Genomic DNA, 13,750 nt, shown 5'->3' on the forward strand with positions numbered 1-13,750 from the left:
CAGACACCACGCTGACCACGCTGAGCACGGAGCCCGATGCGGGGCGCAGACACCACGCTGAGCACGGAACCCGACGCGGGGCTCAGACACCACACTGACCACGGAGCCCGACGCGGGGCGCAGACACCACGCTGAGCACGGAGCCCGACGCGGGGCTCAGACACCACACTGAGCATGGAGCCGGACACGGGGCTCGAGCCCGCGATCCTGAGATCAGACCTGAGCTAAAAATGAGAGTTGGACATTTAACCTGGCTGAGCCACCCAGGCTCAGAGCTGCTGTCCCCAGAGCTGCTGGATCCCAGTGAGGCCTTTCAACAAGACCCCTGGAGACCCATGGACACAGTCAAGACAGGCCCTGCCTAGCTCAGTCAACCCTCCACAGCTCTGTGGGGCGCAGACACCCATGTGCTGAGCATGTGCTGAGCAGAATGTGAGGTCACGCAGACAGTGTGCTAGGTTGAATCGTGTCCCCCCAGTCCACGTCCACCCAGCAGCACGGGATGTGACCCTTCCAGGAGCAATGATCTCTGCAGGGATAATGGGTTGTGATGAGGTCATCTGGATCAGAGGGGTCCTGAATCCAATAGGAGTGGTGTCTCTAAGACACATTAATACAAAGGGGAATGGCCTGAAGCCGGGACGCAGAGATGGGAGCGATGCAGCCATGAGCGCAGGAACGCCAACAGCCACCAGAAGCCCGAGAAGGCAGGGCAGAGCCCCCCTAGTGCCTTCAGAGGGAGCATGGCTCTACCAACATCTAGCCTCCAGAACCAGGAGAAAGTAAGTCTCTGTTGTTTCCAGCCTTCTGGTTCATAGTATTTTGTTACATCAAGCCCAGGACATTGATACAGCTGGCAATTCTGCCTGGAGAGAAGCCGGTGGCCAGCTACAGGGCCTTGTGGCCCCAGGGGCAGGCCGAGAGCTTTCCTGAGGTCCCCCGTGGGGACGAGGAGCACTCACCTTCATACGGAACACCTTCTTCCCGCTCCGAATGGCATTGTCCTCAAAAGAAAACTCATTCTCCCGGATTACGGAGCGGCTCTCCTTGTCCCCCGTGTAGGTGACCACATAAAAGTCAGGTGCCCACATCTCAAACTCACGTTCCCAGTTGATGATGGTGGACAAGGGTGCACTGACCAGGTAGGGTCCCTTGGAGTGCCCCTGGAGACAGAGGCAGACGGATGCGGTGAGACTCCCTGCCCACAGCTGGTGCCAGCCCCCCGTCCCGGGACTCCTGCCCCAGCCTGCGTACCTCCTTGTACAGTGAGTAGAGGAAGACGATGGTCTGCACGGTTTTGCCCAAACCCATCTCGTCGGCCAAGATGGTGTCCGTGCCCTGGGCCCAGGAGAAGCGCAGCCAGTTGAGGCCCTCCAGCTGGTACGGGTGCAGCGTGCCGCCCGTGGAGTCAATGTACCAAGGCTGCTTGTCGAACTTGACTGTGGGCTACGGAGGAGGCAGATGCTCAGACACACCCTGAGTCCTGGGCCCCAGAGCCCACCCCCTGGGTTTGGCAACACACTGCCCCTCTGCCGGCAATACTATTCTCATTCCTCTCATCCCTGCCAAAGTATCCATCCTTCTGGGCTTGGCTAGAACACCTCTTCCTTCAGGAAGCCCTCCCTGAGGGCTTCCTGATGGCTGGACTCTCTGACTTGGAGCCCAGGCTGTGGTCACCGCACTTACCCTGTTCATGACTTGCCCTGCTCATGACTCTGAGTCCCACAGGGCACCTGGGACTTGGTGGGCACTTGGTCAACATTTGTTTGCTGCCTGCCTAAGGGGCTTCCGCTCCTTGAACCCTAAACATCTCCTCTGTCTCCTTTATATCCTGCAGCTCAAGGCTGCCCTCCCCCAGTTCCAGGCTGAGCCCCGAGGTTCTGTGTGTTCCCACCACAGGCCCAGGGGGAGAGGAACACTTCTTGAAATGGAGACAGAGTCCTTGTTCCAACAGCTGGCAGACACCCCAGAGAAGTTTGCTAAATGAATAAAGGTCAACCGTCCACACCCCGACGGGCTCGCGGCTAGGCGTTAGGGTGTTGGGGGATGTATTTTGTATGCTAAGCAGAGACCATGTGCTCCCGGTCTGTGCACAGTGCAGACTCACAGGAGGCCAAGGCCTCTGTGCCCAGGGAGCTGTCCCTCCGCATCAGGCTGGGGGACCCCGACTCCAGGGTTGAGCTCTCCCCGGCAGGGAGGGCCTGGGTCTTCGTCTCCTTGTGCCATCAGATGCCCGGCTGACGTGGCCGGAACCAGAGGGGCCGTGGCACACCGCTCCCGCAGGACACGCCATCCTCCAGGGCCAGGCCTGGGGTGCCAGGACCCGGCAACACCCCCCCACCCCTTACCCCCCACACTCACATCCACAATGGGTGTGTCCGGCGGCTTCTCCTGCTTATCGTCCTTCAGCTTCTTGCCTTTCTTGACCAGTCTCTTGGGGAGCCTGGCGTCTTCACCCAGCATCAGCTCCCTGGGAAAGAGCGGGGGAGGCAGATGAGCAAAGCGGAGGCCAGCAGGGGGCGGCAGTCTGGGGGCAGCCCCGCGGCCCGCGCACCTGTGGCCCCAGTAGGCCTGCTTCAGGTTGTCATAGTACGGGATGTCGATGTCGTCAATCTCCCAGGTGCACTGGTCGTAGGGCAGGTCTTTCCACTTGATCAGGTAGTGCACGTCCCCCTTCTTGTCGAAGCTGCAACACAGCACATGGGTGGAGGGGGAGGGGCAGGCCACCGGGCCAGGGGCTGGCGGGGCGGGGGTCCGGGGGACACCTCACACGATGCAAAACCCCTACGGCCACAGGCCCTGGGGAGCTAGTGTGAGGATGAGCAGCAGAGCCGAGAGGGACGGGGAGAGGCCACGCTCACAGAGGAGCAGAGGCCAGTGCCAGTCCCACCCTCTGTCACCGTGATGAGCCATCGAGGCAGGGTGTCTGGACACTGGGATTCTGCAATTTCTGAGTTGGACAGTCCTCTCTCCGGACCCTAGGCCTGTGTATTTTCACTCAAAAAATTCAAAGGCCCTGGGGTGTCTGGGTGGCTGCTCAGTGGGTTAAAGCCTCTGCCTTCGGCTCAGGTCATGATCTCAGGGTCTTGGGATCAAGCCCCACATCGGGCTCTCTGCTCGGCAGGGAACCTGCTTCCTCCTCTTACTCTCTGCCTGCCTCTCTGACTACTTGTGATCTCTGTCTATCAAATAAATAAATTAAATTAAATTTAAAAATTCAAAGGCCCAGAGCCATGCCCATCTTGGTCCTCTGCAAAGTAAGTTAGGACAGAGTCCCACACGGGCAGGCAGGATGACCTCTTCTAGAGACCCCCAGGGACACGGACGAGCAAGCTAGCAGCCCAGAGGGGTGCTCCAGAGAAGCTGCTCGGACTTCAGCTTGATTCTGGCCACGGGGAGGGTCTCCGAAGCCTCCCACCCCGAGCTGAGCACACAACCAAGCTTGGGGAGCACGGCGGGGTCAGCAAAGCCATGGCTCCCCAAAAGGGCTGAGCCTACAGCCACCCTGGGGACCATTAAGAGGAAGATCAACCCATCATCATGGATACAGCTTTTTTAAATAAATAATTAGTCATTACTCGGACTTGGCCGAGTAACGTGGGGAAAATAAATGTGGGGAAAATTCACCTGCCCTGCCGTGAATGTAAGGAGGAAGACCGCCATGCATGTCTTTAAAATGCAATTTAATAAAGGTTAAAAAAAAAAAACCCTGTGGATCAGTTCAGTGGGGGAGGGGAGCTCAGGTCTGCATAGGATCTAAGCCGCTTTTCAAGAGTTGCTCTCAGTGGGGGCCGCCTGGGTGGCTCAGTGGGGGCCGCCTGGGTGGCTCAGTGGGTTAAAGCCTCTGCCTTTGGCTCAGATCATGATGGGGGGGTGGTCCTGGGCTGGAGCCCTGTCTGCTCAGCGGGAGGCCTGCTCTACCCTCTCCCTCTCCCCCTGCTTGAGTTCTCTCTCTGTGTCTCTGTCAAATAAATAAATAAAATCTTAATAAATAAATAAATAGAAAGACTTGTTCTGTGGGGGGGAGCTGGGGACAGGCGGGGGCAGGCAGCTCGTCCAGGCACTCCTGCCCGCCTCTCACGGAGGCCGGCTCTAGCAGGGGCTGGCGTGCTCCCTCTGCCCTCACCCTCGCCGCAGCCTGGAGGGAGTTACTCCTGCGATCCCACTTCACATGAGAAGCGCAGAGGCACAGAGCGCAGGAAACGGGGAGCCGGGGTTGGATTCTGGGTCTGGCTCAGGTGCTTACCCTCTGCACTACCCAGCCCCGCCACTCAGGACACCCGGCGTTGGCCAGACCTTAAGCTCCTCTCAGACCCCATCAGGCCGAGAGGGAAGGCAAGTGAAGACTCCGGTCCTCACCCCGTGCCCACCTGTCGGCCACGGCCCGTTCTCAAGCCCCTGAGCTCAAGAATCATCAAGAGCTCCCACTGTTCCCCAAACCAAAGCCAAATCCCAAGGACCCACAGGCTGCCCACCCTAGTCTCTGTCCAGCTTTCTGCAGCCTCTGATCACAGTCACCTGGGGCCACCAAGATTTATCTCGGGACACGGGCGTTTGGGACAGTGGCCAAGAAAGCAAGTCCTACCACTCCAACTCACTAGGTTCAAATCCCAGCTCCACCGCTTCTTGGCTGTGTGACTTTGGCCAAGTAACAGCCTGGCTGTGCCTGTCTGCACATCCATAAAAGGGACAGAAATAAAATGTCTACCTGTCAGGGTAGATAGTGTTCAATAGCGTTAGCTATTGTTCTAAAGGAGGATCAAATATGCATACAGCCCCACAGTTCAGGCCACCTTTGTCCCCAGGACCCTCCCGCAGGTATCAGACTCTGGCTGAAGTTAGGAGCACTGATGGTCCCACTCGGTGCAAGTGTCCCAGCCTGTGTATCAAGCTGCCCCCTTCCACGTATGACTCTGGACCTGCACTCCCACCACGAGTGAGAACACACGTGTGTGCACGTGTCTATGTGCCTCGGACGACTCCCTCCAGCGGGGCAGTCGCGTCGCCGGCAGCGGGGGGACCCCCATCCCTTCTTCCTGCCCCCAGAGCGCCCACGTGCAGCCCTGCGCCTGCACCACGGAGCACGTCCTGCCCCGCGGCCATGGGCTGGGGCGGTAGGCACCCACCTGTGGTTCAGGATACGGTGGATCATCATCCACTCAGGCTTGATGCCGTAGCGGTAGAAGCGCTCCTCCATCTTGGCATACAGAGGGTCCTTGTTCTTCCTCTTCTCGCTCTTGCCCTCCTCATCGCCCGAGCCGTAGTCAAAGGGCGGCGGCTCGTCCATGTCGTTCTTTCTTTGGTAGTTGCGATACATCACCGTGTGGTAGAGCTCCAGCTGCTTGCGCACCGGCAGAGGTTACGGGGGGCAGGAGGCCGTGGCTCCCCCGTGTCCCTGATGCAGCTCCCCCAGCCTGGGTCCCGGGCAGGACAACCTCACCGGCAGCCTCCCGCTCCCCGCCTCCCAACAATGGCCCGCACTCAGTGCTAGCCCGCACCTTTCAGGACCAGAGCCTTGGCACAGCCATACCTGCCTGGTGCTGGGGGGGGGCCTCACCTGTAGCTCCTTCACCCAGGAGCAGTGCCAGTAGGAGAGCCCCGCCCACTTGACAAAGAACTCTCTCTCCGGAATGCCCTCCAGGGGCTTGGGTGGGGGGACACCGGGCTCCACGTCGGGCCCCGGCAGCCCCACCATGAAGGGGGCAGGGGGCTCCGTCCACCTCCAGTGTAGGATCCGCTGGACTTTGCCCTTCAGAGGGGGGCACTGTGGACACAGGAGGGTCCCCAAGTTCAGGGCTTAGCCACAGCCCCCCCCACCGAGGTCCCAGGGACATCAGGCTGTTACTAGCCTCTCTCCCACAAGCTGCCCTGCTCCCCAGGTCTGCCCCACCATAACTCCACCATGCTGCCCTGTCCTCAGGAGCCCGCACACACAGCACACACGGGAGATGGGCAACGCGGGTGTGTGCACATGCACGCACATGCACGCGCGCACACACCAGAAGCCCAGATGCACACCGGGGAACTGGGGCTTGCCACGGCACAGCCCAGGATCCGGAGGGTGGGGAATCTAGCACTGGGGGTGGGCCTGGGAGCCTTCAAACGCAGGCGGCGCCCAGCACGCGGCCACTGGGGGCAGGGGGTGGGGCCCTCTCCTCCCCCTGCCTCCTGCCCTCTGCCACCCCCAGCCCTGGGACAGCTGCCAGGTCCGGGGAGGGACTGAGTGGGCAGTTCTGCTGCTGTGTGGCTTGAGACAAGCATTTTACCTCCCTGAGCCTGTTACCTCATCTAAAAATGGGCATAACAAACGCCTGTACTCGGAAAGACGGAAGCGGTAAAGGGATGCCCATGGACAGCGGCTGTGTGGCTGGTGTCCCTCTTCGTTATGGTGCAGGGAAAACTGCGTCTGGGTCTCAATGGGGTCTCAATGGGGTCGAGCCGCAGAGAGGGTCTTAGTGAGGCAGGGGGCGGAACTCGGGGATGGGTGGGGGTACTGTGGTGGACGGGGACTCCCGCCTTTGTTGGCGGCCAGCAGAGCGGAACCTGCAAGGAGCGGGGCCTGGGCCAGCGTCCCGGGAACATCCAGCGTCCCGGGAACATCCCAGGTGCAGCCAGCAGGCACTGGGCCTTCGGTGGGCGTGGCTTTGTGGGTGGGCGGGGATTAGCCCTACAGAGGCGGAGCCTTTGGCGGACGGGCGGCTCTAATGGGGCGAGGCCGGGAGCTCCGTGGCAGGGCTCGTGAGTGGGCGTGGCCCGGGCAGGTGTAGCGAGGCCTTTGTGGGCAGGGTCTGCCGGGGGCGTGGCCCAGGTGGGCGGGGAACTGCTCGCCGGGGGCGGGGAAGGGGCGGGGAGAGGGCGGGGCGGCGCGGGCGGGGCGGGCGTAACACTCACAGTACAGCGCGGGCAGAGCCATTCACCGTTTGGGATCTCGGGCAGCGGCGGGTTGAGGCAGTGCAGGTGGTAGGAGGAGGGGCACGCGTCGCAGCAGAGCAGCTCGCCGCCGTCCTTGCACACGCGGCAGAACTCCATGTGGTCGTCCTCCTCCTCCTCGCAGCCGCCCTCCTCCTCGTCGTCGTCGTCGTCCTTCGGCTCCCACTGGATGCCCTCCTTCTCCTGGAGGGCAGCACCCGGGTGGAGGCAGCGCGGGCCAGGCCCCCCCCCCCCCCGCGCCGCTCGGCTCTCCCCCTCCCGCGCGCCTCTCCCCTTCTTCAGCGCCCCGCGGGCCGCGCGATCCTGCGCCATCCGGGAGCCAGGCACTGGCAGCGCCCCCCGTCCCAGAGCCTCGGCCGCGGGCTTACACAGTGGGGACAGCTCCACTTGCCCTCCGGAGCCTTCTCCAGCTCTGGGTCAAGGCAGACGAGGTGGTAGGCTCGCGGACAGGTGTCGCACAGGATGATCTCCCCGCCCTGCTGGCACACCTCGCAGTAGTCCTGGTGGTCCGTCTCGTAGCCATCCCCGTCGTCAACTGGGGAAGGGCAGGGGCGGTGGTGGAGGGCCCGGTCCCCACTCCCAAAGCCCAAGCAATCTCCACCCCTGGCGGGACCGGTACCCAGTAGGTGCTTAATAGGTGCTGGATGGATGGATGGCAGATGGGCAGGCAGCATGAACCGATGTCTGAGGAAAGGCTGAGGGTGGGGAGGGGGTTGGAAGTAAAAGCAGGCCGGGGAGAGGGCGGGCGGGGCCCTGGGAGGGAGGGGAGAAGGGCAGCAGGGCAGATGGCGCAGGCGGCCACGGAGCACTTCCTTCTCCAGGGCCCCCTTTGCCAGTGCACACGCCCCAGGGGCCTACACGCCCCAGGGGCCTACACGGATTTGGCCTCAGTGGCACAAGACCCCTCCCCTGACCCCGAAGCCCACTGGGGTGAGGAAGTTCACTGAGGTGAACTGTGTAACGGAACACAAGGAGGCCCTCCCCTGCTGACCACAGGGCACTCTGCACCCTGCCCCTTCTACCCGGCCAGCCGCGCCCCGGGAGTCCTACTCCTCCTCTTCTTGCGACGCCTCTTGCTCTTCTTCCCCAGGGCGGCGGAGCCCTCAGAGCGCACGGAGGAGCTGTGGATGCTGGCGCTGTCGAAGTCCGACTCCTCCCGCTCGTCCTCCTCGCTCTGCAGGGGGGTGGGGGCCTGTGAGCCTAGAGCCTGCATTGGGGGCTCATCCCAAGGGCCTCCCTGGCCTGGGCAGAGGATGGGGTAGGGCAGGGCATGGTGGAGGCTCCAGGTTCTCTCCACCTGGCTCTCAACCCCAAAGGGCCCCCCACATCGGTCTAGCCTGACGTCCTACCACCTTCCCCAAGCCCTGCTCTCCAGCCCTCAGACACAACTCACATTTTCCATACCTCTCCCCCAAGCCCTGCTCTCCACCCTGCCAAACTCCTCCACCTCCCTCAAGGGAAAGCCCTAAGGACACCTCCTCCAAGGAGCCTTCCCAGATCTCTCCTTGACTGGACCTGTTGCACAGCCTGTGTGCCAGGTCTGGTGTGTCCCATCTGCTTGTCGTTAGCTCTCTCTCTGTGTATTTCCCAGACACCCTCCAGACCATGAACACTCCCCGAGCAGGGCCCACCATGGCTGAGCCGAGAGGCTGGCACAAGAAAATGTGCTCAACAAAGACTTGCTGAGCTCAGCGGGAGCAGCAGCTGCGGGCTGGGTCACACGTGCTTCTCCGTGCTCCCCTCTAGAGCAGCTAAACTCAGATCTTGTCATCTGCCTCTACCAGGGGACAGAGGAATGGCTTCCGACTCTGCTCCTCTACAGAGGTGGGGAAAGGTGTGGCAAACAGGTGCCCTGCGGCAGTGGGAAGGGTATGTATGCATGCTGCCTTCCGTGCAGAAGGGAGGGCCAAAGGCTCCGACGGGGACTCAGGGTCAGTCTGAACCTGGTGCCAGAGCTGACCCTGGAACGGCAAGGGAGGGTCCGAGCTCCAGTCCAGCCTGATCCTGCCTACTTGCCACCCCTCCTCAGGTGACCCAGGCGCGCAGGCCCCATCAGGACTCTTAGAGGCCAGATGACGCTCCCAGCTGCTACCCAGATGCAGCAGAGCCAGAGGCAGGCCCCCAGCCCAGCGGAGTAGACGGGGAGCTCCCCACCCGGAGTCCTGATTCAGGAACGCAGGCTGCCAGCCCTGCATCCCCACCACCTGCCTTCGCAGGGCACACGCCTGCACACGCGTGCGCACGCATGCGGAACGCAAAAGGCTGCTCACACACCCACGCACGTGGCCAAGTACATGTGGTCTCTCTCTCACACACATCCCAGTCCACCCTATCACACACCCACACATTTACACTCACACTCATGTTCACAAATACACACTTGTGTTCACACACATTCCAGTCCGCTCACACATTTACACACTCACGTGCTCATGTTCACAAATATGTTCCCATTCACACACACTTGGACTCACACACATTCCAGTCCTTTCACACGGTCATGTTCACAAATACACATGCCCACACTCATGTTCACACATTCCAGTCCACTCACACATTTATACACTCACAGGTTCGTGTTCACAAACATACATGCTCCCACTCACACACTCATCCTCACACACATTCCAGTCCACTCTCATATTTGTACACGCTGACGCTCAAAAATACAGGTTTCCATTCACTTGTGCTCACATGCATTCCAGTCCGCTCACCTATTTACACACTCACACGCTCACTCAGATACACGCTCGTATTCATACACCCGTGCTCACGCACATTCCAGTCCGCTCACACACTCACACACACATACGCTCAGGCGCACAAACCCACATTCCCATTCTCACTCACACACGGCCCAGTCCACCTTCTCACACACACTCACCGAGGAGCCTTTCTTCCTCTTGCTGCTGATCCCTCCGAAGCGGAACTTGAGCCCCGCCGCCTTTCTCCCCTTGCCCTTCTTCTTGGCATCCTTGGAGCCTTTGATCTTCTTCCTCACTCCTGGCCCTGCAAAGTGGCAGAGGGTCATCCACACGGCCGTGGCTCAGTCACCTGGTGCCATGATTCCGGTCGGCCCCGAGGGACTCCGTTAGGGAAGAGTCACTCTGCCGCAGCCCCCTCCAGATGAGAAGTCTGAGCGGTGATGTTCTTGCATGAAAGTGACACAGCAAGCGCCCTTCCGTCTCCGCTCCGGCAACCACTGCCCTGATCCATGAATGGCAGAACTGCCAGCCATCCTGGGAACAACCCTGTGCTGTCCCCTCTCCCCAGAAAGGAGCTGTCCCCACTGAAGCCATGGCCCCCAGCAAGGCCACCATGGGCACACCCACTCCCCTGGGGTCCAAACCTGGGCTCTGGAGGACAAGTAGCCCTTCCCCCGGGCCCAGGCACCCCTGTGTCCAATCACCCATGGCAAACACCAGCTCCTAGGCAGCCAGCAAGGTTGAGGTTGTTTTTATGGGGCCGGCCACAGGCCAATTAGCCACCGGGGGAGTAATAGCCCCTCAACAGCCTCTCCCACCGGGCTGAGTGGGGAAGATGGAGCCCTGGCAGCAGGTGGACTTGCCCCGGGCCCTCCTTCAGCTGCTTCACACACAGATGGGGCTAGGAGCCCCGCTGTAACCTCCATGATGCCATAGAAAATCTATTTCAAGAAAATCTATTTCAATTTCTCAGGCTCTGACCGGGCGGCTCCGGGAATCGATAGCTCAGTGGCTGGCACCCAGGAGGCAATGAGGAAGCGAGGCAGGCTGGGGAGGCCCAGGAAAGAGGCCAGCCAGGAAGCAGGGCAGGAGCAGGTTCTAAACCCCATTTATCACTCTGCCCACCAGACCCCTGCAGAGACCTGGAAACGGGGTTCAGCATCCCAGAAACCAAAGCTCCTTGGGGCTGAAAAAATGGGTGCCCAGAACGCCCTTAGCCCCTCCATCAAAATCCAATCAGAGTACCCAGAAAGGCTGAGCTACTGATGACCCCACCTTTGAGCACCCTGGGGAGATGCAGGTCTCTACCCCAATGGGGACAGAACTCCTCCACCTAGGGGAGGTCCCGCCCTCGGGGACTCCAAGTCACAGAGAGCCTCCACCGTCCCTCCTCTCCCCAGACACCGGATACCCACCACTCAATCTGATGATCTATCTGCACCTCCTCGCAGGCCTCCCAGGGAAGCCAGCCCGACCGCAGCCGCACTCATACACGTCCATCACCCCGAGGGCTGGGTCCTCAGACAAGTGGGGTCGGGGGCCAACCTTGGGACCTCTTCTCCTCAAACTCAAGAGCTCCCCCAACTCCCAGCAACATGGGCCTCCCCCTTCCCTTCTTCCACACCAAGTCGGAGGGGAACAGGTGCAAAAGTCCCGGAGCTCCGAGCACACCGTCTCCCCTGCTTCTCCGCAGCCCCGAAAGGGGGCTACGATGCCACAATACAGCTGAGCAAGGACGAGTGGGTCCAAGGTCAACCGAGACCCTGAGTCCTTGGTAAAGCCTGCCTCAGCTGTCCCAGCTGCCCGAGGCTATAGGGTCTGGAGAGAGACCGGCCAGCAGAGCCGGGTGCCCGCCCCCGCCCGCAGCCTTACCCTTGCCCTCCTTGGTCTTGGCCTTGCGGATAGGTACAGGCTGGGGGGCCTGCTGGGGACTGACAGCCAGTGGAGGGGCAATGGCGACGGTCTCCACGGCCGCGGCCACGGCCGCCGCCGCTGCCGCTGCCGAGCTCCCCTTGAAAGGATTGTTGGCGCTGAACTCCCGCCACTTGGCTCCCAGCACCGTCATCATTTTGGACATGGGGATCTTCGGGTTCTTCTTGGCGATGAGGGGCCTGTGTGGGACGAAAGCATCGCCGTGAAGGGGATGAGACCCCCCGACCACCCAGGCACCCTCCTCTTCTCCCACACCTGGGGGAAGCCCCCGTTCCAGGCTGGGCGAAGCAAGCAGACAGCGAGGCAGGGCGCAGGGAAGGGGACACGGCCCGGAACTCCCGTCCGTCCCCAAACATTTCTGATTCCTATTTACGTGGTTGGCTGGCGATCTTCTCATTGGGTTTCCAGACCCTGTACCACCCGAAGGACCAGAGGGAGAAGCCTCCTGTGGGCCACCGGGTGTCTAGCCCTATTTCTTCCCGAGCGGAGAGAGCCCAATGAGGGCTTAAAGCCCTGGGGATTGACGAGGACCACCATCCCCACGGCTCAGGGCAAGCAAGAGAAGCCTGGACCATCTGTTAAAATGACAGGGGTTCTGCCCAGGGCTGCTGTCCGCTGGATGGCCCCCTGCACCCCAGGAGCCTGGGGCTCTGTCCCCTAGCTTGCAGTTCCCTCTGCCACGGTGGCTGGGGGTGTGGCCCACCTGAGGAACTGGCTGAAGGCCTTGTAGTTGGTCAGCGTGCGGTAGTCGGCCTCCGAGAACAGGTACTCCACGTCATCCAGGCCCCACTCGGCCATCAGCTGCCCCGAGGACTTGGGCTCCTAGGGACACCCAGGCCAGAGGTGGGGTCAGATCACAGGCCTCTGACCTGCATCCCCACCCCAGAGCCCCCACCCTGGAGGCCTAGGAATGGGCGGGAAGCTTGTGTCTGCCGTTCCTACCCGCCCTCCCCCTCCCAGCCCACTGCCCCTTGGTCAGAGGCAAGGGCTCAGACACCAACGCACGAGGGGGCTGCAGGGCCAAGCCTGGGGGGTGAGTGTAAGTGTTCTGGTGGGCGGATGCTCTGTGCACAGCCCTCTACGCACAGAGACTGTAAGAGAGCTCACTCTCTGGGGAGAATGTGTTCTGTGAGTTTGGGCCCCAGGCCAGAACAGCAGCCTATGGGATTAGCCTAAAGGCCAGTTGTCCCTGGGGAGGCAGCAGGGCTGAAGGGCTGCCTGAGGCTGGGGAGAGACGAGGCGGCCTCGGGATGTCCCCCCCGTAGAGTCACACATGGAGCCCACGAAATGACAGACCGCTCCTCTCCAGCTTCCAGGGCCAGGGTGGGGGGTGGGACAAGGGCCCAGCGGAAGGCGGACACATGTGAGGGCCCCTCGGCTACGGCTTCACTTTCCAGATGGGGCACGAGGCCCGAGGAGGCGTGTGACTCCCCAGGGGCACACAGCGAGCTCTGCAGACGGCCGGGCCGGCTGGGGTCAAGTGGGGATGGGCGTGCTGGCCATGAGTCCGGGTTCTAGAGCCACACAGCCCCTGGTTCTAATCCTGGCTCTGCCCCCACACAGGCACCTGACTATGCCAGCTTCTCTGTCTGTAGAATGGGATAGCAGCACCTGCCTCCCAGGTGGGAACAAGTTAGCACAAGTGCTGGGGCGCCTGGGTGGCTCAGTGGGTTAAACCTCTGCTTTCGGCTCAGGTCATGATCTCAGGGTCCTGGGATTGAGCCCTGCATCGGGCTCTCTGCTCAGCAGGAAGCCTACTTCCCCCACTCTCTCTGCCTGCCTCTCTGCCTACTTGTGATCTCTGTCAAATAGATAAAATCTTTTAAAAAAAAAAAAAAAAAGTCGGGGTGCCTGGGTGGCTCAGAGGGTTAAGCCTCTGCCTTCGGTTCAGGTCATGATCTCAGGGTCTTGGGATCGAGCCCCACATCGGGCTCTCTGCTCAGCAGGGAGCCTGCTTCCTCCTCTCCCTCTGCCTGCCCCTCTGCCTGCTTGTGATCTCTGCCTATCAAATAAACAAATAAAATATTTTTAAAAAAATTAAAAATTAAAAAAAAACGTTTAAAAAAAGAAAAAAGTTAGCACAAGTGCTTGGAAAGGGCCACTCCTGCCCCCCGTCACACTGGCTCCACGCAGCCCTGTCCCAGCCCCACCCGTGGACCCACTCAGCCAGTCGGCACCAGCCA

General features: G+C 61.0%; 1 protein-coding gene across 1 annotated transcript in view; it reads right to left on the reverse strand.

Moving 5' to 3' along the window:
* The window catches only part of CHD5 (chromodomain helicase DNA binding protein 5), a 59,393-nt gene that overhangs the window by 29,559 nt on the left and 16,084 nt on the right, over positions 1–13,750 (reverse strand). Inside the window, exons 4-15 of the mRNA XM_059374472.1 lie at positions 12,271–12,389; positions 11,508–11,746; positions 9,815–9,939; positions 7,981–8,104; positions 7,299–7,465; positions 6,892–7,113; positions 5,558–5,764; positions 5,127–5,338; positions 2,555–2,686; positions 2,362–2,470; positions 1,255–1,446; positions 963–1,163 (exon numbers count right to left, since the gene is read on the reverse strand). Coding sequence (XP_059230455.1) covers positions 963–1,163; positions 1,255–1,446; positions 2,362–2,470; positions 2,555–2,686; positions 5,127–5,338; positions 5,558–5,764; positions 6,892–7,113; positions 7,299–7,465; positions 7,981–8,104; positions 9,815–9,939; positions 11,508–11,746; positions 12,271–12,389 — 2,049 coding nt within the window. The remainder of the gene's footprint in view (positions 1–962; positions 1,164–1,254; positions 1,447–2,361; positions 2,471–2,554; positions 2,687–5,126; positions 5,339–5,557; positions 5,765–6,891; positions 7,114–7,298; positions 7,466–7,980; positions 8,105–9,814; positions 9,940–11,507; positions 11,747–12,270; positions 12,390–13,750) is intronic.

Source organism: Mustela nigripes, chromosome 14 (assembly GCF_022355385.1).
Source record: "Mustela nigripes isolate SB6536 chromosome 14, MUSNIG.SB6536, whole genome shotgun sequence".
Taxonomy (NCBI): Eukaryota; Metazoa; Chordata; class Mammalia; order Carnivora; family Mustelidae; genus Mustela; species Mustela nigripes.